Source organism: Mycteria americana, chromosome 13, assembly GCF_035582795.1.
Source record: "Mycteria americana isolate JAX WOST 10 ecotype Jacksonville Zoo and Gardens chromosome 13, USCA_MyAme_1.0, whole genome shotgun sequence".
Classification (NCBI taxonomy): domain Eukaryota; kingdom Metazoa; phylum Chordata; class Aves; order Ciconiiformes; family Ciconiidae; genus Mycteria; species Mycteria americana.
Window position 1 is genome coordinate 7,159,386 of NC_134377.1, and position 19,965 is coordinate 7,179,350.

Below are 19,965 nucleotides of genomic sequence, written 5' to 3' on the forward strand. Positions count from 1 at the left end.
GTAGGCTGCGATACAGCTCCGTATGATGATGCAATTGCTAAGTTCGGATCAAGTTGTTTGGATAAACACACAGCGATGAGGTTATGAAAAGAGCTGATGAGCCATTAAGTGCTTAGGAGAGTTCAGAGAAAAGCCGAATGCAACAAGATGGCTTCTGTAAAAATTAAGTGTTCAGGGTGATCACTGCTGTTAGGCAAAAGTGTTAACAGTGCTGCGGCATGTGTTTGAGTGCAAGCAAAGCCCCTTCCTGCTCAGGATGCCTGGGGCTTGATATGGGTCCCTGGGGCTTGATATGAAACAGGCATCTAGTGCTATGTGAGACATGCCAATGGGGCTGGCAGAGAATAGCATAGGACTTCAGGGAAGCGCGAGCCTCTCTCAAGTGACAGCAGAGGCTCAGGTGATAACTTAGAGCACTTTAGACCTCACTGTTCACTTATATTTAAGCAACTAACTCAAACCTTATCAGTTTAGTTTATGACTTGTTCTAGAGGAAGGATGCTTTTTGTCATTGGGCCTGTTGGTTGATTATTAAAAACAAAAATTACCAGGTAGCATAAAATACAACGTATCTTATGTAAAGTATATGCAGGCCTCCTTTGCCCACAAAGCGGCAGTAAATCTAGTGTCAGGAAGGCCACACTTGAAATTTTATGAATGTTTTGGGGCTCCTGATGATGTTTTTTTGATTTTTATTTTTTCGAAAAGTTACACATTTCAAGCCCAAATAAAATAAGTAATTTGTCACAACTACAAATGCAGCAGTGGAAGGCAGGGTTTGAAAAGAAATGACAGCTACAAGACAGATTGTATTTATCTTAGATGATAAGTCAGGGGTTGCATGCAGTAGGTTTATCACTATCTGACAGGTAACAAGATAAAGTCCAGGTGTTACACAGGGATGTGGAAAGACCTGTATCAAGAATAAAGAATACTTTACATAGCATTTTTAGGTAACATTTCCAAACAATGCATCTGAGACAATGGAGAAGTTAGCAGGGAGTGAAACTTCTTGCAGGGATGGCTTGAGCCAGGGACAGGGGGAGGGAAAGGCATACAGAGGATGAGGGAATCTTCCTGTCCCTCTCTCTGATACAAGGAGAGGAAAGGGGGGTTTTCCTGAAGAAAACCTTTCCTTTGGAGACGTGACGAATGACATGCTGGGCTCCTGTCTGTATGTTGATTAGCATTTGTGATTGCACTCAAATCCAGGGTGGAAGGCACGCAGGCATTCTCAGGAGGCCTTTAGTACTTGCAGATTGGGGCTGTTTTATCTACCAGCTAGCTGAGATATAGCGTTCTCTGTCCCCTGTGTTTATCCCAGGTGACGCTCACAGGGACAGTAGTGGCTCCTTGTTCAGCAGCTCTTCAAGGAGGGCAGGAGAGGGATTGTTCACTGGTGGAGCCATTCGAAGCTCAGCCGAACCCGAGCCAGCGTCAGCTGGGGGTCACGTCTGCATATCTCCCTGGGCAGAGTCCCTCCTGCGTTCGAGTGAGTAATGCTGTTCAACAGAGGGAAGTGTAATTTGGTCTCATTCTGCTCTTTTAATGCGTCCCTTTGGGAGTTGTGAGGTTTGCACTATTTTCCCTGTTAGAAGTTTCTTCCCTCAATTAGTATTCAGACCTCATCAATTAGTATTCAGACTTCAGAGTCTCTCCCATTTTTCTCATGGTTTTGCTTCTTTGGAGCTATTTTGTTTTGGTTTTAGACTATTGTGTTCTCATCTTGCTGCTTCTCTCCCATTCCCCCCCCCCCCACTTTTTTTTTTCTTACTAGGGGAGCCTAAGTGTTTCTGCTCTCTTTGCCTGCTCTGTAATGTTGGCCTGTTACCCACATCCCCCTTCTTATATTGGGAAAGTCCTCTACTAACTGACCTATCATTTTGGTTATTGAGGTTTCCCCAGAATAGGATTGTCAGATCCTGGTATGAATGAGTTGTTGAGGTTAAGGAGTTAAGGGAAGTAGGCTGTTAAATGTCATATCTGTGGTGATAACAACTTTGGGATCAGTATGAGATCCATATACTTGGGCATGGACTGGGATTTTCCATAGGAAACATTTCCCAGGATAAAAGGCAGCTAAGAGGTATGTGGCTGTTTAATATAATCTTCAGAAGAGAGGCACGTGATTGAAATTGATTTGAATAATTAAAGTTTCCACATACGTCCAATCCACAGATCAGTGCCCAGGTTCAATGGGATGATGGAAAATAACATCAGACTGACTTGGGCTGGCACCAGCACCATTACAGTTCCTGGAGCGTGTACGGGGAAGCACACTGACTTTTAAAAAGTTTCTTAAATGTTCTGCAGCCTGAATTTTTGGCAAAGAATAACCTGTGCTAATGGCTACCTAGTCAGGGATTCCTTAAAATACCCTGATTCCAAAAAGTGCTTCCTTCCCAGAAATCAGGCCTCTTTAGCTGGACCTGTTAAAACTGAGGCACCTAACTTTGTCAAACAGCTAAAACACATTAATCTTTTGGTTTATATCATCCTGTGTCTTGCTAAATGCTGATCCAAACTCTGCTTGACCGTTACGATTCATTTAGGGTTATAACATGTGTAGACATAGAGGATTCTGGCGGATTCATTGTAGTTAATGTGATTCTTTTTCTCTGGTACAACCGTATGGTGTCAGCTTTTGCAGGATATAGAAAGGTAAGAAGCTGTATTCATGGGCTGAAGACTGGAAAGATGATTCATTGACATTTTTTGTTGTCTTTCCTACCCCATTCCTAAAGGGAAATCTTACTTTTCCTCCATGTAGCCACAGTACAGCCTAGCTGTACGATTACAGCAGGCAAGAGATGGACACAGTCCACTTGGGAGAAACCGTCCTAAAGCCTTGGGGATGTCTGTTCTGGGCACCTCCCTGGCATCCACCTCTGCTTGACCAGCATCTTTTGTATTTGGAGTCAAATGCCACCGTCCCTAAGGAATTTCCTTGGGAGTCTATTTTGGTTTATCCTTGTTCAACAAGGTGTGAGGATCGTGGTTGTCTTGCACTTGAGAATGGTTGCAGGTTTCTTTACAGCTGGAGCTTTTTATGGTCTCTTATTGTGCAGAAACTGTAAAACATCTTAAGTTGTCACAAGAGAAAGGGGCTGCTTCCCAAGCATGGTAGAGGTGCCTCTATTGTAGCAGGGTACTTGCTGCTGCTCTCCTTGCCTTGTTGCTTCCTCTAGACAAGCACACTAACTCATAAACAGCTAGCAAGTCCAGTAAAATGGTTTCTAAAGTGATTTATGAATGGCTACTGGTTCTCCAGTGCAATGATTTGATGTAGAAGGAGAGAAACCGATGACTAGAAATGTCATTTTCGCCAGCAGCTGCATGCTCTCTCCACCCCAGAACATCAGCGTCACTGGCCTGAGCGGTCAGAGGAGGAAGCAGGCAGAGGCAGGGGGCTGTTATGTGTAAGCGGATGTGCTTTTACCACAGCACAAGGACTTAGGAAATGAAGGAAGGACTCTGACAGAGTCCTCAGAGCACCAGCTAAACACTGAGACTTTGGGATCAGTAAAGCAGTGACACTGGAGAGTTCTTAATAAATCGGATTATAATCAAGGACTTGGGGGAAAAAAAAAAAAAGTCACTTTGAGTACCTCTAGAAAGGCTCGTATTGGCATGGCTGGCTGTGATAGTGAAAATGCAAGTCACTTTGCAAGAGTGACAGAAGTATGGTGCAAGTCATAGCAAAGAGAAGAGGGAGGGAGTAGGGGCATACGTGGCCTTGAGACATCATCAGAGCATCAACTCCTCCTTATCCACAGAGGGTGGCAGAGTCCTAAAAATGTCTTAAATAGCTTTGAGACTGAGACAGAAACACTAACGGCATGATGAGGTGTGACAGAGCAAATAAGCATTAGCAAGTCAGGGTAAGCACCTTAAAAAATGGAAGAGGGAAAGTTGCTGGAAACAAACCAAGGAGGCAGAAAATTTGTTATTGTGGCTTTTGCCTGGTTTTGGGATGAGCACAGAACACCAGCATTGCCACTCTGTCTAAATGCTTTTTCACTGGTAGCTGACTGACAACCTGAGGTGAAATGAGTTGGGTAAAACATACTGGTGCACAGCCTGGGGGTGCAAGGGGCCAGGACACGCCCTGGGGCAGGGGAGGAAATAGGGTGTCTCGTGTTGGCCAAAAATCAGCCAGTATTGCAAGGCACAGGGAGCACGTGCTCGATCCCTGAGATTGAGCTGGCAGTGAACAGCCCACGTAGAGCAAACGGCAGTCAGTGAGGTAGGCGGTGCAGGGGCAGAGGACGGGGGAGCTCTGGGGGTGTTCGGACGGGCTCTGCTGCCGTGTCAGCGGGGCAGGCTCTGTGGAGCTTGGACTGAGTGCTGCTGCTGTGTCGCTGCGTAAATTGATAAGAGAAGGGAGCAAGTTGGGGAGGAAGGATGTCATGAGCCGTGTTAGCAACCCAACGGAGGCTTGACCGCTTTTCATACTGTGGGTGGGTATGAGTCAAACCACTTGGGTGGCAATGGGAGCTTCATGGTGAGTCCTCAGTAATAACCCTTGCTCAGAGGGGTCAGCGTATGAGCCACGGATGAGCTAATGCAGTGAGACAGCTTTGCTTTGGCTCAGAGGCAGGTAGAATTTGCTCATCTCTGTTCAGTGCCTTCATCCAGGATAGAGAAGGACAGCTGGGGAATCATTTTAAGTTACATGGAGAGAGATGGAAGGAGTCATATTCCTTCTGCTGTAGAAGATAGGATGCTGGTTGACCTGGTACCACAGCACTCGCTGCACTGGAGTTGAGTGAGTTTTTGTTTCGCTGGCAGGGCTTTGGCAAACTCTACTTATAACCTGCAGAAGGACGGTGCTCAGAGGAGAGGGAGCAGGGCTCGCAAGGCCTGGTGGAGAGCAAACCTGTAGTTAGAGAAGGCAAAGAGGGTTTGGGAACAACTGGATAAAAACGTGGGAAAACGAACAGATGTACCCAATTCTCAACTGCCTGTCTGGAAACTTCGTATAGAAATGAGAGGTGAAGTCACATCTGGAGAGAAGTCTACTCCATTATTTTAAAATATACAGAATGGATGCATTAGGAATATGATAAATATTTTCAGAGCAAATTCCTCCCTTGCCTGTATTCCTCAGTGGGTCACCTCTTCTTGATATCCCGTTTCCTCATTTCTCTTATTTTGTTCTTGGAGGAAATGCTCCTTATGTATGAACACAGCTGGCTTTAGTAGGGCTGTGGGGAGGCAAAGTTTGCTTTCGAGTTCTTCCCTCACACAGGAAAGGCAAACTGGATCCTCAGAGACATTGTGGATGATATTGGCAGTAGTAACTTGTTTCTGGCCATGGTACATGGTTTTAATTATGCTGTTTTACGTGTCTGTCTTATGAAAGTTTATCCAAATGCTCTATTTTTTAGTTTTGGAAATGCCACTGTAGGTAAATCAGCATCGTCAATCCTGGATACAAATGGTTTGCTCAAAAATCCAACATGTTTCTGCGCCTTTTGGCAATATAGCATGATGCCTGCTGCCCAGTGAGACTTTACTCTAGTGAGCACAGGGGAACCTTTTCCTTTTTGTTTGTTTGTTTGATCTGGCTTATTTAACTGCTGGTCATTCAGCCTTACTTAGTTTTGCCCTCCCTGGCTTTTTGTGACCATTAGAATGGGAATAATTACTGTGAGGGTTTTTTCTTGCTTTTAAACATTTATAACATCCACTTAGGAAAAAAAAAAAAATGGTCAAATGTCTTCTGTTCTAGTCTTCTCTTCCGCTACTGCAATAAAAATTAATCCACTTCTAGCCCTTGGAGGGCAGGAGGCAAAGCTGAAATATTGGTTTTGCATTAGCCATTCCTGTTAGCCAGCCCATCTGTGTTAACAACCTTTGCTTGTTGTCCAGTGGGGTTTCACTTTTTGGGTGGTTTTGTGATTTTTATATGGGGTATAAACAGGAGGAGAAGAGGGACACGGGACAGGCTTGAAGGGTATGATTTTATTATGCTTTTTGTTGCTGTCACTGCTGCAGTGGTGTGGGTGTCTCTAGTAATTCCCTAGTCGATAAAGACTTTACACCCAGATTCACCATGCTTGTTCTTGCTGTGTAGCCTCCTTTTTGGGCCTGGACTGCAGCACAGATGGAAATGTAAAGCAGAAATGTTGTCCCTCTTCCTCATTTCTGAACTGACAGACAAAGACCAGGGGCAGTACAGATCGCTGAAGAGCCATTTCTTTCGCCTTTCACAAGTATGTGGAGTGAAGGTTTTGAGTCTTGGAGGCCTACTGCTTTCCTGTAAGAGGGGATTAGACCAAGTTTAGCAAAGCTGAAGCCCTCATTTTACTCAGTATTTTTGGAGAATTTGCAAAGCCAATCCAGAAACCTCATTACCCCACTGTAGGGTTTACACTGGTGGAAGACTTCACTCCCCAAATAGAGAAAAGCTCTGTGCTTCGAAAGATCCCTAGCCCTGCATTTTTTGCAGTCAGAGCATCAATGGCTCAGATGGTGTTTTGGATAGTCTGAAACGATCCTCTGGCATGGTCAAACTGCCATGTGGAGCCCCTTGATAGAACAAGGATTTCCAGACATCACTGTGTTCTGCACTGGTATGGGTGTCCACACAGGCCGGTGTGCAGGACTCTGGGCATCCGTAACTCCAGGGAAGGTTGAGGGAAACTGCAAGTGCTCCAGGTACCCGAAAACCAAGAGCATGGTGTGCTGATAATTTTGCCTGCTTTGTTTCACTTGTATCCTTTGTTAACAAAGAGCAGCCTAGAGGGAAATAGTCTATTATTAATATTTAATTTCCTCCTATTACTGTAAGCAGATGACCTAAAAGATCATTTAGCCAGCAGCCAATAATAAAGCAAATCGGGGAACCAGAAAAAGTATGTCTTAGTTAGATGGGTGATGCCTCCTTCCTCCTCTCCTTCCTGCCCCACCCAGCCACATCTCTTCGTCCTTCGGCAGGAGGCAGGAGCGAGGCTGCTCTCCGACAGCTCCAAGCACGCTGGCTTCGTGTGCGCAGTCAGCGGCGTGGGGAAGCCGCTCTACGTGAGGTTTCCTACAAAGGAAACCATTGAGCAACGCAGAAAAGTGCTACTGCTGCCTTCCCTATCGTTCTCCCTGAAAGGACAGCTGTTTTCATTACATTCTACGGCCTGAGTTGTTTGGCGAATTTGTGTACTGCCTGTGAGCACATTGGCTCCTTTATTGTGACTTGATACTCTAAAGAAATGGGGAGAGACAAGATTTCTTAGAGACTTTGATTTAAAAGATAGGGAGATTCTCTTTGAGCTGAAGGGATTTCAAAGAGAGGATAAATACTGACAAGCATCTCCCCCTCCAGGCTTTGGAAAGTAGGAAACAAATGATTTAGCAGCACCAATTTTCTGCTTACAGCCATGTGTGAATTCAAGGGTTTTCCCTAAGGGAGTTAGGTAATCTGTATGTGGCTGGTACCTGGGAAGGGTCATGTTGTCATAAGGAGATGCTAGATTGTGATCTGTGGAATGAGCCTTGATGAAGACTCCCCTATGGCCTCATGAGCTGCCTGCTGCCTTGCTTACCCCGTCCCGAAGCAGACAAGGAGAAACCAATCCTCTCTGGAGCCCCGGGAAGCTGCAGCCTGTCACTTACATGCCCATAGACTGTCTTGGGTGTCCTGAGGGCTGCTGATCCCCTGGAGATTTTGCTAATATTTAAGAGCAGCTGTCAAACTGAAGTGTCACAGACATTGTCACGTATGTCAGCCTGGCACGTGGAGCAGAGAACGCCTCTCCTCTGCGCCAGTGTGACAGAGCATCCAAAACCAAAACCATCCAAAACTCATCCTGAAGGGCCGAGGGCAGGAAATGGGCTTGTCTGAGGTGGGTGATTTGAACCAAACGGTGGCCAAGGGCTCACCTCGATGCTTTTGGCACTCAGGAGAGAGAAGGGGCAACACCTTAGTCCAAAGCCAACTGGATATGCCAAACAAAAGCTTGCTTAGGCTCCAGTGGTGAATTGCTTCATGGGAACATGCTGTTCAGATGCTTTATTGAATTTTCAAGGAGCAGTTTTTCATTGGGGCTGAAACATGAGAGAGAACAGAGTGTTCCAAGTCACTAAAAACGAACAGAGCAACAGCTTTACAGGTTTGTGAGTGGCAAGAAAGGTTTATTTAATAATGGGAAAAGGCCGGAACATAGCCCAGGGTATCAAGAAAGAATTAATCCAATTAACAAAATAAAACACGGGCTTAAGAAGAAATACTAATTGTAGCTGTCCAGCAGGTTGTGTGATACAGGTTATTTTTCTTAAGCTTCAAGAAGCTTGCAATATTGATCCTTCAAGGGCCTGAGATGTTAAATATACACTTCGCCAGTGAGTAAAGCAGGTTGTTAATTAATTTTGTCTTGTCAGACCTGGTTGCTGAACCTTTGGTTCTCGCATGAAGTAGATGATCCTACAATAAATTTTGCATTGCCTCTGGATATATGTCTTCTTCTCTAGGTGGTCTGTATTTCATTTTGTCCCTGTGCAGTAAATTTCTAGCCATATTGTTGCCTCGCCTTGTTTTAAAGCAAGTTGCAGATACTGCTACAATTAAAGTCTTGTTATCGTGTTGGGTGAAAGCTACAGCAGGCTGACACTGCGAGAGATGAATGAGGTGAGATGGGTGAGTTTGGGTCGAACAGGGGAACCTCCCAGGTTGTGGCACCTTCTGCAAGTAGCAGGTGAGGCCTCTGATATGCTGGGTTGTGTGGCTCATAATTGCTTTTTCTATGTCTGTGGCTACCGCAGAAACACCAGCGCTGAAGCAGACACAAAATACTGTTTTGTCGTGGCTGGGACACCTGCTCAGCTCCGGTCATTTCTCTTCTGAGATGTGCTGGCTTTGCAGAACTCTCTAAGTGTTTTCCGGCCCATCTGGGAGCAGAGAGGGGTGGAAGGACATGTTGTCCTTTTCTGGACGTAACATCTCACAGATTGCTTCGGAATAAATGGCTAGTGCTTGGGTCAATGATTCAGGCCACTGTTTGTGAAGGGGGATGGGAAACAAGGGACCAAAGAAATTCAAAGATAAAAAATTTGAAGTTAACATCAGACCATGAAACAAACAGTTGAAGTAGAAGGTTAAAAGCTCTGTTGTGTCGGGAAACAGTATGTGACGTGGTCATTAAACTTCAGATTCCAGCATTGTGCTTTTTCAGGGTATGCGCAGAGCTGTAGGTAATTCCAGCTTTGTCTTGTGTTTAATGATTAGGGGGGGACACCTCCACAGCGTAGGTTTGTTACTTCCCTCCATGTCCTGTTGGAAAATGAGTTGGAGATGAGCCGTTGAAAGAGTCAGGTTAAACAAAATGCATCTGGGATTAATATGGATTCATAATCCTACTAAAGGAAGCTCTGAAATGGGGAAGAATATCCCAGTAAATTCACTTTGATCCTCTTCACTGAGGTGTATGTGGTATGAACATGAGGTGCAAGAGCAACATAGCAGGACTTTAAGTAAATCCTCTGAGCATCAGGATTAACGTTACCAGTTCTCAGGCTGGCTCCTTTCAAAAAGCGGTTTCTTCAGTTCTTTTGACTTCATCCCAGAGTAGCTTGTGGGGGTTTTTATGGTGGTTTTATTCTACATAGCAGTAGTTTTGGCCCAAGTGTGTCACAGTAATTTGTTAAATTTTTCTAAACTTGTCCTGCCACTGGACTTTGGTCATGAGCTTGACCTGGATGGAAATATGTGAGCATGTTAGGTGTGGGGACACGTACGCTCTCCCCTCCGCTGCCAGAGTATTACCCTGTTGCCGTCTCTGCTGCCGTGATGCTAAGGGACAGGGAGCTTGCCCCCGCTTCAGAGCCTTCGGGCACAGCCGTGTGTCGTACATCTGACAGGCACACACACTGTCGTTCTCTTGCGGGCCTGCTTTGCCCACTGCTTCCCTTGTTTGGTTGGGTTTTTTTCTCCCGCCACCTTTTTCCCGACTTTTTTTCCCCTTTCTTGCTCACACACACACACAGCGCATTGTTTATTTTTCATCTTGCCCTTTCTGTTTTCTCTCCCTTCAGATGTTCTTTATTTCTATATTATATTAATTCTAATCCCCTTCCCTGGAAGTCAGGCTGGGGGGTGTGTGTGTGTGTGTGTGCAGTTTTCAGTATCACTGCTTTGAAACAAACCTATTGGGATTTGTAATGGGCAATCAGATGCTAGCAGAGTGATGTAGGAGCATATCACTGACATCCCTGAAATTCAAGAAAGTAGAAGCAATCTTTAGGAGGTCAGTGAAAAACGGGTTTTTGCTAAAGGAAGAGAGACAATATAGAGACGTCTTGGGGTTTTTTGTTCTTTAGAAAAGATTAAATGGATGATCTTTATCTTCCTCTTAATAGCTAGTTCACAAACTAATCTCTTCTGTTGATTTCTTCGACACAAACCAAACAAAACAGATAAACAAGATTGCTGAAGGTGGAGAAAAAGCTAGGTTTTTGAAGCACATCCAAACCACGAAGAATCATTCACTTTCCTTTCAAATGCAGCATTAGCAATAGAGCTCTAAATCAATGAAAGGTCTAAAATTAGATTATATTCCTGAGATCAGATGTGAATCACAAGTTAATCATATTTTCTTTTATTATCACTGTCTTTACCCTTTTATTTTATCCTGAGAAATTAGGTTTCTGACTTGAAAACAGAGTGAACTGTGAAGGTATGAAACCCTTCTAGGTTAGACCACACCAGATCACCTGTGGGTGGGGTCCTAAAAATCTTTTGCTTTGGAGGGTCATGTTGTATCTGAAACTGAGCTCGAGTGATTTATCAGTTAGGGCTGTGTCTCTCTCTCTGTCTCTCTCCCTCAGCCCTCTGATGTTTCAAGTAGCTGTTTTCTTAAATTAATGAGAAAATATTACTGCTAAAGCTTGCTAAATAAGGTTTAAAACCCACTCTGGAAGTGACAGGGTAGGACAGCAAACAATTATCTCCTGACTTTGGCACGAAGCTCAGGGAACTGTATTCTCTATTGCTGTATTTTTAGCTGAAACTGCGGTGAAATGCACGTATGTCTGAAAGCAGAGGTACGAGGTGACCTGCACGGGTAGGGTGCGAGTGAGGCATGTAAGCATGTAGATGACGTGTATCTGTTCATATGAAATGACAGCTGTAGGGACTATGTTTCCTTGCAAGCGGCACCAACTTTAGTCCCAGATTTGTGTCCGTGATACTGCAGGAACATGAACGTATACCTGAGAGATGACGCTGGCATTGTGCCTATGTGTGTGTTTCCGGGAGAGGTGTATCTTGGTGGATGTGCTTCTGGCTGGTTGTAGTTGAAGAATGATGCTGACCTCAATCTGTGGATGCAACAAACACTATGGACAATGCAGGTATAACGAATAAATGGTTTGCTTATAAGATAAAGATTTATGTGAACAAAACCAATGGTGTTGCAGGAGGGGAACCTGCAGAGACCCTTGCAGAGAGTGAGTGAGCGTGCTCAGCAGGAAAGTCCTCAAAGATGTCACTGTTTGACATACCTCAAGCTATTCTCCCTGCCGCTGATCACGTTCCAGTACCTGTGTACTTGAAGGAAAGACTGGGTATGGTGACAGAGTGGTGACCACACATGCCAGCAACATAACCTCCTTATGAACGAAGGTTCGTATTATCGCAGAGGAGCGTATTGGTGCAGCACGCTTTTGTGACAAAGTACGTGAGGGTGGGCAGCACGTGATGGCTCAAGTCTTGTGCTTGTGATCAGAGGGAGGCAGGTGTACGTAAAAAGGCTCCTCCACCTTTCCTCTGTGCAGCCACAGCACTTGCCAAGGCATAATTAGTGGGGCTCTCGTGTTTCAGGGCAGACTATTGAGCAGCTGCTGAAGTGCCAGCTCAGTTGGTAGCCTCGAAAACAAAACGTCCCTTGTTTCTCATCACCACTGTGAAATACTGCCTTCCTGAACCTTGGGTTTGGTGCCGCAGCTTTCAGGATAGACAAAATGTGAGATTTTTGCCAATGATGTATTCTTCTAGGTCTGTTTAATATCCGTTATCAATTTAATGTGCCACTTTAATGAGATTTTGCTTTTTCCATCTCCTCAGTAGAGCTGATTACTTAGTGTATGTGTTTGGTGTTTTGTTTTTGTTTTTTTTTTTTAAAGGAAACTACAAGTGAAGAAGTTGAGTGTTTGCTTCAGCTGAAGAGAGTATTTCTCAAGTCCTAGGGGGAAAAGGTGAAAAAGGGAACTGGAGCATGTTGCTAGTAGGTATGTACATGAGAGGAAGCCATGTCTAGCAGTGTGATTGTCAACAGGAAACAAAATGTCACAGCCGACGTGACGCTGCCATACAGTACACTTTCTGTGTCGTGTTGCCTGCTGGACTTTGTGGTCTGGGGAGCAGTGTATGTCTACGTGAGATATTCTCCTGTCCATTCATCTGCTGGAGTTTGAATTATTCTGCGTCTGGTTAATCCACTTTGCTGGAGTTGGCAAGCCCTGGGTTTTTTTCTTGACACCTGCTGCTGTAAAGATCTTGAACAGCTATGGGGAGAAAAGGGTGCGTGTGAGCAACCTTCACCAACTGGCAGCTGAATGCTCGTCAGACCCCAGGCAGCTTTGAGGTGTCTTGGCTGTTCAGTGCTCTGCAGATATGAACGCTGAGCTTTTCCGGCACGTTCTCACGTTGGCCTGGTCGCTCTCACCATGCTAGTACATGGGAAAGAAGACTTCCTCTCAGACGTAGCTTACATCATCCTGGAACTGGTCATTGCAGTGCTGGCCATCCTGGGGAACATCCTGGTCTGCTGGGCAGTCTATTTGAATAGCAACTTGCAGAACGTCACCAACTATTTTGTGGTGTCCCTGGCTGCTGCTGACATTGCCGTGGGTGTGCTGGCAATCCCCTTTGCCATCACCATCAGCACTGGCTTCTGTGCCTTCTTCTATGGCTGCCTTTTCATTGCCTGCTTCGTCCTGGTCTTGACTCAGAGTTCAATCTTCAGCCTCCTTGCTATTGCCATTGACAGAATCATTGCGATCCGCATACCCCTCAGGTAAGCACGGGTTGGGCTGGGGGGACGGAGGGGGGCTAGGGTGGTTGGGGATGAACATCAGCGAAAACAGATCTGGAGATGAATCGAGGAAGGGGAAGTTAAATGAGGAGCAGCACTTTTTCCCTTGTAATTTTCTAGGTCTTGAAGGCTGCCTTGGCTGCTGGATTTTCTGGTTGCTTCTTTTTCCAGTTCTTCTCTGTCCTCATATGGTGTGTGCCCATGGCATCGCAACGGTGCTGCCTAGGAGCTGCCGTTCCATATTTAGACAGGATCGTGCGGTAACCTCAATAACCTGCACTCTGCGCCGGAACCAACAGCACCAGAAGGATCACTGTGGGAAAGTGGAGCTAAAGCAATACATGGTGGAGGGCAGAAAGGGGGTGAGGTCAACTCGCCTCCTTCCCCGTGGGGGAGAATGGGGGACTCTGCCTGCAGCTGTAGCAGCAGGGTTGTGGAGACTATGGATGGGGATTTTCTCTTGGGGGTCCATTAAATGTGATGGGAGAAGAAGCAGCAGGCTATGAAGAAATGGGCCTTAGGAAGATTTGGACTAGCTTAGGCACCGCCTCTGGAAGCAAAGCATGTGTTAGGTGAAGGCAGAGGTTTGTCCCGACCCAGACCTGGAGATGGTTATTCTGTGGTCTCTACTCTGGAGTTTAAAGGAAGAAAAGGACGTTTAAATATTAGAGCTTGAAAGCTGAATATGACTAGCTGCTCCTTGGTGTGCAACCAGGGAGGCTGATGTGGGACGAGGGGAAGTTTTGCCACACACGCAGGGGCTGCTACTCAGTTCAGTCTTCCAAGAAGCACGTTGTTGTGACGGGATATATCTGACCGTGGGTGCGGAGCAGCATTGCGTTTTGTGGGCTGGGTTTGAATGCTATGTGACAATGCTTCTGAGTCATTCAGTAAGCTCGAAAGATGTAGAGGAAGCCCCGGGAGAGGCCGGTGCAGGCAGAGTGTAGGAGTCTCCTTCCTTCCCATCTTGTCCTTAGGAGGATGCAGCATGCTCTCAGGAATGGAGAGACTTGCTTCCTATCCTGCTGAACAAGAAATGTAGCTGCAAAAATGGAACAAATTTCTGATTGCTGTGCTCTCAAGTTTGAGTTTGTGGACATCCTCGCTCCTGTTGAGCTTAAATCACTTGCATTGACCTGTGCAAGTTAGTTTTGTCTCTTGGGAATACTTTGGTTATCCAGCACTGATGTCGATTAACACAAACCTCCCATTCAACAATAGAAAACATTCTTTTCCTTAGAGCTGCGGAGATTACCTTTCCACGTGGACCAGTGCAGCATAGTCTTTCCTGAAGCCCTGCCTCAGCAAGCTTGTGCTGCTATAACATTACCATTAATTGCTGGTTTCCAAACCTATCGTCGTACCTCTACTTTTGATGTAGTTGTAAGGAACAACTATTCCATTCCATTGCGGAGAAAACTCTGGCAATATTAGTTACCTATAAATTGGACTGTCTCCACTTTTCTACAGTTCTACATATAGATGGTTTCGGTTTATAAACCAAAATAATGACAAATGGTACAAAGAAACGTATGTAGAGTAGCCCTCGGGAGCTTGCCTCTGAAATGATTTTGAGAAGGGCTAATGCCTTTAATTCATCTCTCATGAGCTAACTCGGAAGACTTTTGCTGACGGTTTAAATGCTGTTATTGCTAGAGGATGACTTGGCCAGGAAAAGGATTTTAAAAATCTGGATTTCTGCCCATTTCTTGGGGTATCATTGTAACTATATTGTCTTGAAAATTTAATTTCCTGGAATAGCCAAGGTAAAGTCTTTTAGAAAAATCAGACTTCATCGGTGCTGGGCACTGTACAGGTTTCACTATTTTGTTTTTGAAAAAACAGAGCACACCCTCTTCTGCCCCAAAGCCAGTGGAGTTGATTGGATGCAGAAACTCGCAGGTAGATCCGTGGGTTCATCCCCCTCCTTGCCCTCTACTGGTTTGTCCTTTTACAGTAGGAGCGAAGAACTTGTCAATTATGTTTCCCCTTAAGAATTTATGGATGAATAAGCATTAGATTTATAGCCTCAGACATGCTGAGAAAGTGAAAGCTGATTAGCTGAAGAGGGAAATGTGATATGATTCAGACTGCTCACATGCTCATTTTTTTCTTTTTCTAATATCTGGTTGTCTCAAAAATGTGTCAAACCTTTGGAAAGAAAGTTCTGCCACTAAAGATGCAACGTTTTCACCCCATCCTTTAATGCCTGGGAAAGCCTCTTCTCTCCTCCTCAGAGGACAAGAAAGGTAATAGCAGGCATTCCTAATATTCATTAGATGAATGCTCTTAAAAAAATAATAAATCAGACTTCCTTCACTCTAGCGAAACTGAAAAGGGCCAAACCTATTTTTTCTTCCTTTTTTTTTTCTTTTTAACTGTTTCATGTCTGGTTTGTCCTAAGGAAGGTAACCACACGTCTCAGTGGATATATATGTGGATGTGTATTCCCACACAAATAAACTGTCGGTATTAAGGAGGCAGAAGAGTGGGATTTCTGATACTGCTTGTTTTTGGACACCTCAGTACATAATTAGAGTTACCTTTGGAATGATTTTTCTGTGGCTAAAAGAAAATACATAAAAACCAATTTGTGAACGTCTTAAAAGAGTTCTACCTTTCAAATGATTAAAACATTGTGTACAATTTGATAAACTCGCCAAAAGTTCTCAAACACTTTGCTCACTTCTGCCAGGTTTTATACAAATGTAACACTCTGCGAGTGGCAATAAAGCACTCCCAGGGAAGTGAGTCCGAGCTGTTGTTCGGTCTAGGACAAAATCTGAACTGTGTCTCTGACATGGCAGGTACCTGAAAACCTGCGCTCGTTGATATAAAACCCCTGGGTGTTCTAAACAAAACTGGCTGCGAGTCTGAGCTCCAGGATGAAGTCGTGGGCCAAGAACAATTGCCGCTTTCCAGGCTCTTTGGTGCCAGCAAATGCTCCCCAGGCACAGTGCCCAGCCACGTGTTCTTGTGCAGGCATTTGTGGTAAAGATACTCCCATGGTGAAGGACAGGTAGCTCTGATGCGCTGGAAAGAGAGGAGAAATTTTTCTTCCTGCAGCCAAACGGAAAAGTTTTCTCAGGTTACTGCTTGCTCTGCGTGCTGGATTCAGGTATTCACCTGCGGCATAAATACTTACGCAGGTCATACAGTGCCAACTACAGGAACTTGCTGAAGGGCAGACCTTTTCCTGTGATGAAAGTTGCGTTGGAGATGATTGACGGCCTGAGCTACTGGGATGCTTCTCTGGGAAAGCGTTACTAAGGTGCAGCTCCCTGTCACTTGGACCACTGGGACAGATTTATCCCATGTAGCGGTGATGGAAACTGCAGCTCTGAGGTGACATTGGGATGCTTTTCTGCCAGAGGCTAGGGGAGCTGGACATGAAGAACTGGCTTCTCAAAGTCTGGGGTAGGAGGAATAGGGGAGATGAACACAAACCGTGAATAAAGTATAGGACATGGAAGGGACCTTTGTGCTGAGAACAGTCGGTTCAGCAGTTGCTTTAATTCTCTAGGGTTGCCTTCTCAAATGCTCATATATGAGCATCTGAATCCGTGAATCAGGGATTTAATGTTTTATTGTCACTTTGAGCCATATCCGGACTTATTTCTTTCCCTGCTCACCATAAAACTTCTGACTTTATGACAAGCATTACCTACATGTGCTCGTGTTTGTGTCAAATAGATTATGGGCAGATTCAACCTCATATGAAAGAAGAATAATTCAATTCCTCCTTTGAACAACCATTGGCATGGCTTTGAAAGCAGTGCCAGTTGTCTATGGCTTCATGGGCAGCGGAACTTGCTGTTACCAAGGTTTTAGTCTGGAAGCTGATCGTGCCACGAGCAAAAGAATGGTGCCTGCCCACCGTTATTGCTTCTGCTGTTTAGAGCTCTGTGCCCACCCGTGGGATCCCACCCTACCCAGTCTCCATCACATAGACAAGCACTAGTACCAGTTGGCACCTGGTAACAGGGGAGAAAGTCTCTTGACTGAGAGTTCTGGGAAAGGGTTGTTTCAGTGGTGCATGAGAAGGGCTGGGTTTGGTTTCTTGCTCTGCCACAAGATTTCCTGGATGATCTGGGATTGTCGGTGTCTCGCATTTCCAGATACATGTAATAGGGATAGAATATCCTCCTTTTGTCTTGCCACCTATGACTGCAGCTGCCTGAGGTGTGGGCTGTTGAGGGATGCGTTCAGTGAACAGTATTTTGTAGTGATTTGTTAAAAACCATTGAGCACAGCTGGAACTCAGATCAAAGCCCAGTGCCCTCAATACTGAGCACAGGCTTTCTGGTGCGATGCAGTAAAGGTGGCTGAAACGTGCTCTGTGCATGGCAGAGCCATCTGGCCAAGATGTGCCGTGCATTCAACCAGAGGTGGGTTTGGAAGACAAGCAGCAGGCTGGCTGGATGCTGTGACGATGAGTTAGGCCAGCTACATATCATGCAATGTATGGAAAGATCTTAACTTCTACCTGAGGACCCTGTAGTTCTTATACCAGCTCTGTCTTCCACCCAGCTTCATAGTTGACGAATCAGACTGGTGAGGTACTACACTTTCTTGCAGGAATCATTGTCTCGATGAGGCAGAGCTTAGGCCAAGGACCCAGAAGCGTCACATCCTCAGCCAAGCTACTTTAGGCAGCACAGATGAGTTGTGCATTCACCAAGGGCAGCTGTTCTCCTGGAGCCAGTCTGCCAGCCTGATGGTTGGGAGAGCAGCAGGGCAGGTGAAATTATTTTGGGGAAAACATCCACAATTTCCTGTGTTTGCAAAAGTGGGTTTTGTTTTCTGCAGGAGTCTGGTGCCCCTACCCCCACACCCAACTCCACCGTGAGCGTCCCTGTGCTCTGCACTAATGTTCTTTGTGTCTGGAATGTCATGAGTAGAAGTTGTTGTTTGTGTAGCAAGTCCAGTATTTCCAGGAAGCACAAGAACTGCTTGTGCACAGACAATCCAGTGCTGTCTGGACACATCAGACATGCTACAAAGTCACCTGCCAAGTATGCAGAACATGGGCCGTAGGTGTGACCAGCTCCTTTCAGCAGGCTGTGTCTCCTGCATAGGTGCCAGCAACTCACAGTGTATGTGATGCTTTCTGGAAGCCCTGAACTTACCCTGTAGGGCTGTACAGCATTGGGGATACAGCGAGCAGCTTTGGCCTGGCTGCTGTGAGCCTAAGAAGGATGCCTGGACAGGTGCACAAACTCTTCAGTGCCGGCCTGGTGACATCTCTAAGTGGAAAAAAAGGAACGGGTCCAGGAAAGTCCATCTGGACAGTAACCCTACCTCAGCCAAGTCAGCCTGTGGTGTCTCATGTGGGTCCTAGAAATCAAGCTCTCCCAAGTGAATGGGCACTCCTCAGTGGGTACCTGGCCAACCTAGTGCCACACGCTACGTAACGAGATGCTGTGAGCTTTCTCTCTTAACCCGTGGAGACACTGGGCAAGGCGTTACGGAAATGCACTCGCTGGTAGGTTGGTGGTTGCCGCTGCCAGCACAATACGCTGCAGCTGGAAAGCAGGAGGCTGCTTGGGCTAAGTGCTGTTCCTAAGCCTTGTAAAGTTTATTGCATGGGAATCCCCAGAGGGTAAGAGGGAGGGAGAAGCAGGGGGGTGTTTGCCTGGAGCAGTAATGAATATATTTTTAGTGGAAGGGAAGGGACATCTCTAGTCGTGGGATAACAGCTGCACAATTTCAAAATTCCTCTGACAAGATGTAGCCAATTCCAGGGCTGCAGGGTTTTGAGGGGGTTTGTTTTGTTTTTTGTTTTTTCCAAGCTTCAAGTGCCTTCAGCCAATCTCTTGCTCCCTGAGTGTACTTTTCAAAGCACAGATGCTGTTTTGCTGTGTTGATGAGGTCTGAATGTGAGCAGTTCCCTGCTACCATCCATGCTGTGCCCTTAGCATCCCCTACGCGTTGAGCAGGATCCACTACTTGCTGGAGAAACCTTTTTATCTCTCAGAATCGGCTGAATCCCTCCCTCATTTCTGGAAGGAGGATTTCAGTGTATTTTGGGTACTGGGAATTGTGTGGTTAGTTCCCTCACCCACTCCCTCTTTTCCGGTTTTGAAATGCAACTGAGGAATGGAGACTCAAGCCTGCCGGGTCTTGTGTGGAGCCAGGTTTTTTCCAAGGCCCATTAGCAGGGATTTAAAGCACGTGCAGGATCTCCATTCTGTACCGTGCCTGGCAAAAGCAGCCTCTCTCCTCCCCTGTCTTGAACTTCCATTGGGATGGGAGCATGAACCTGTGGGAGTAACTATTTCATTGAGATGGAAATATTTCTATGGCTTGTTGGATTATTTTTTTTTAATGTTTGTTTGCTGAGAGAATTCTGGGGACAGAGACAGAAGGAGCATTGGGTAAACACTGGGAGCCCAGCACTACCGTTGTCCGATCGCAGATACAGGTCAAGTACAGTGTGAGACCCACGCTGGACAATGTGGGAATCCGGTCATCTACTTCCCATGTTAAGCATTACCAAGGGAAAGAAATTGCATTGAAATGTTAAACTGTTGCCCTGATTTACATTTTCAGAGAGAAGAACTGGTGGAGTCAGCTCAGGACTCGCAGTAACCTGTGAGGCCTTGGGAACTGGCCGATATTTCAAACAAACAAAGGTCCCTGGCTGCACTGTCAGGTTCTTACCATGTTGCTTATTGTCCCTTTCAACAGATCTTGGAGAATTTACTGCTAAGAGCACTGGCTTCAGCCAGGCATATCAACACCTCCACCACTGATGTCCCCTTTGGTGTGTGCAGTGCAGCCCACAGCACACCCGTAGTCACAGCACTGTCCTCAGCTTAATTCCTCCTTTCTGAGAAAGACATGGGGTCAGCTTAGCTGGGCTGGTGAGGAAAACTGCTGACTTGTCTCAGTTATTTAAGGAAGGTTGGTGGTGCTGGCCTTCTTGAAAGTGCCGTTG

General features: G+C 45.7%; 1 protein-coding gene across 6 annotated transcripts in view; it reads left to right on the plus strand.

Annotated features, from left to right (window-relative positions):
• ADORA2A (adenosine A2a receptor) overlaps nt 1–19,965 on the plus strand; it is a 30,645-nt gene that overhangs the window by 3,951 nt on the left and 6,729 nt on the right. For 2 of the 6 annotated variants that reach the window (XR_012777753.1, XM_075516256.1), the window contains exon 2: nt 12,115–13,007. Coding sequence is in view for 5 of the 6 variants with exons in the window: in XM_075516256.1 (XP_075372371.1) it covers nt 12,658–13,007 (350 nt within the window). In the remaining variant the exon portion in view is untranslated. Of the gene's footprint in view, nt 1–11,478; nt 11,615–12,114; nt 13,008–19,965 lie in introns of those variants that run through there. The other 4 variants (XM_075516261.1, XM_075516260.1, XM_075516259.1 and 1 more) reach the window with 4 other exon arrangements.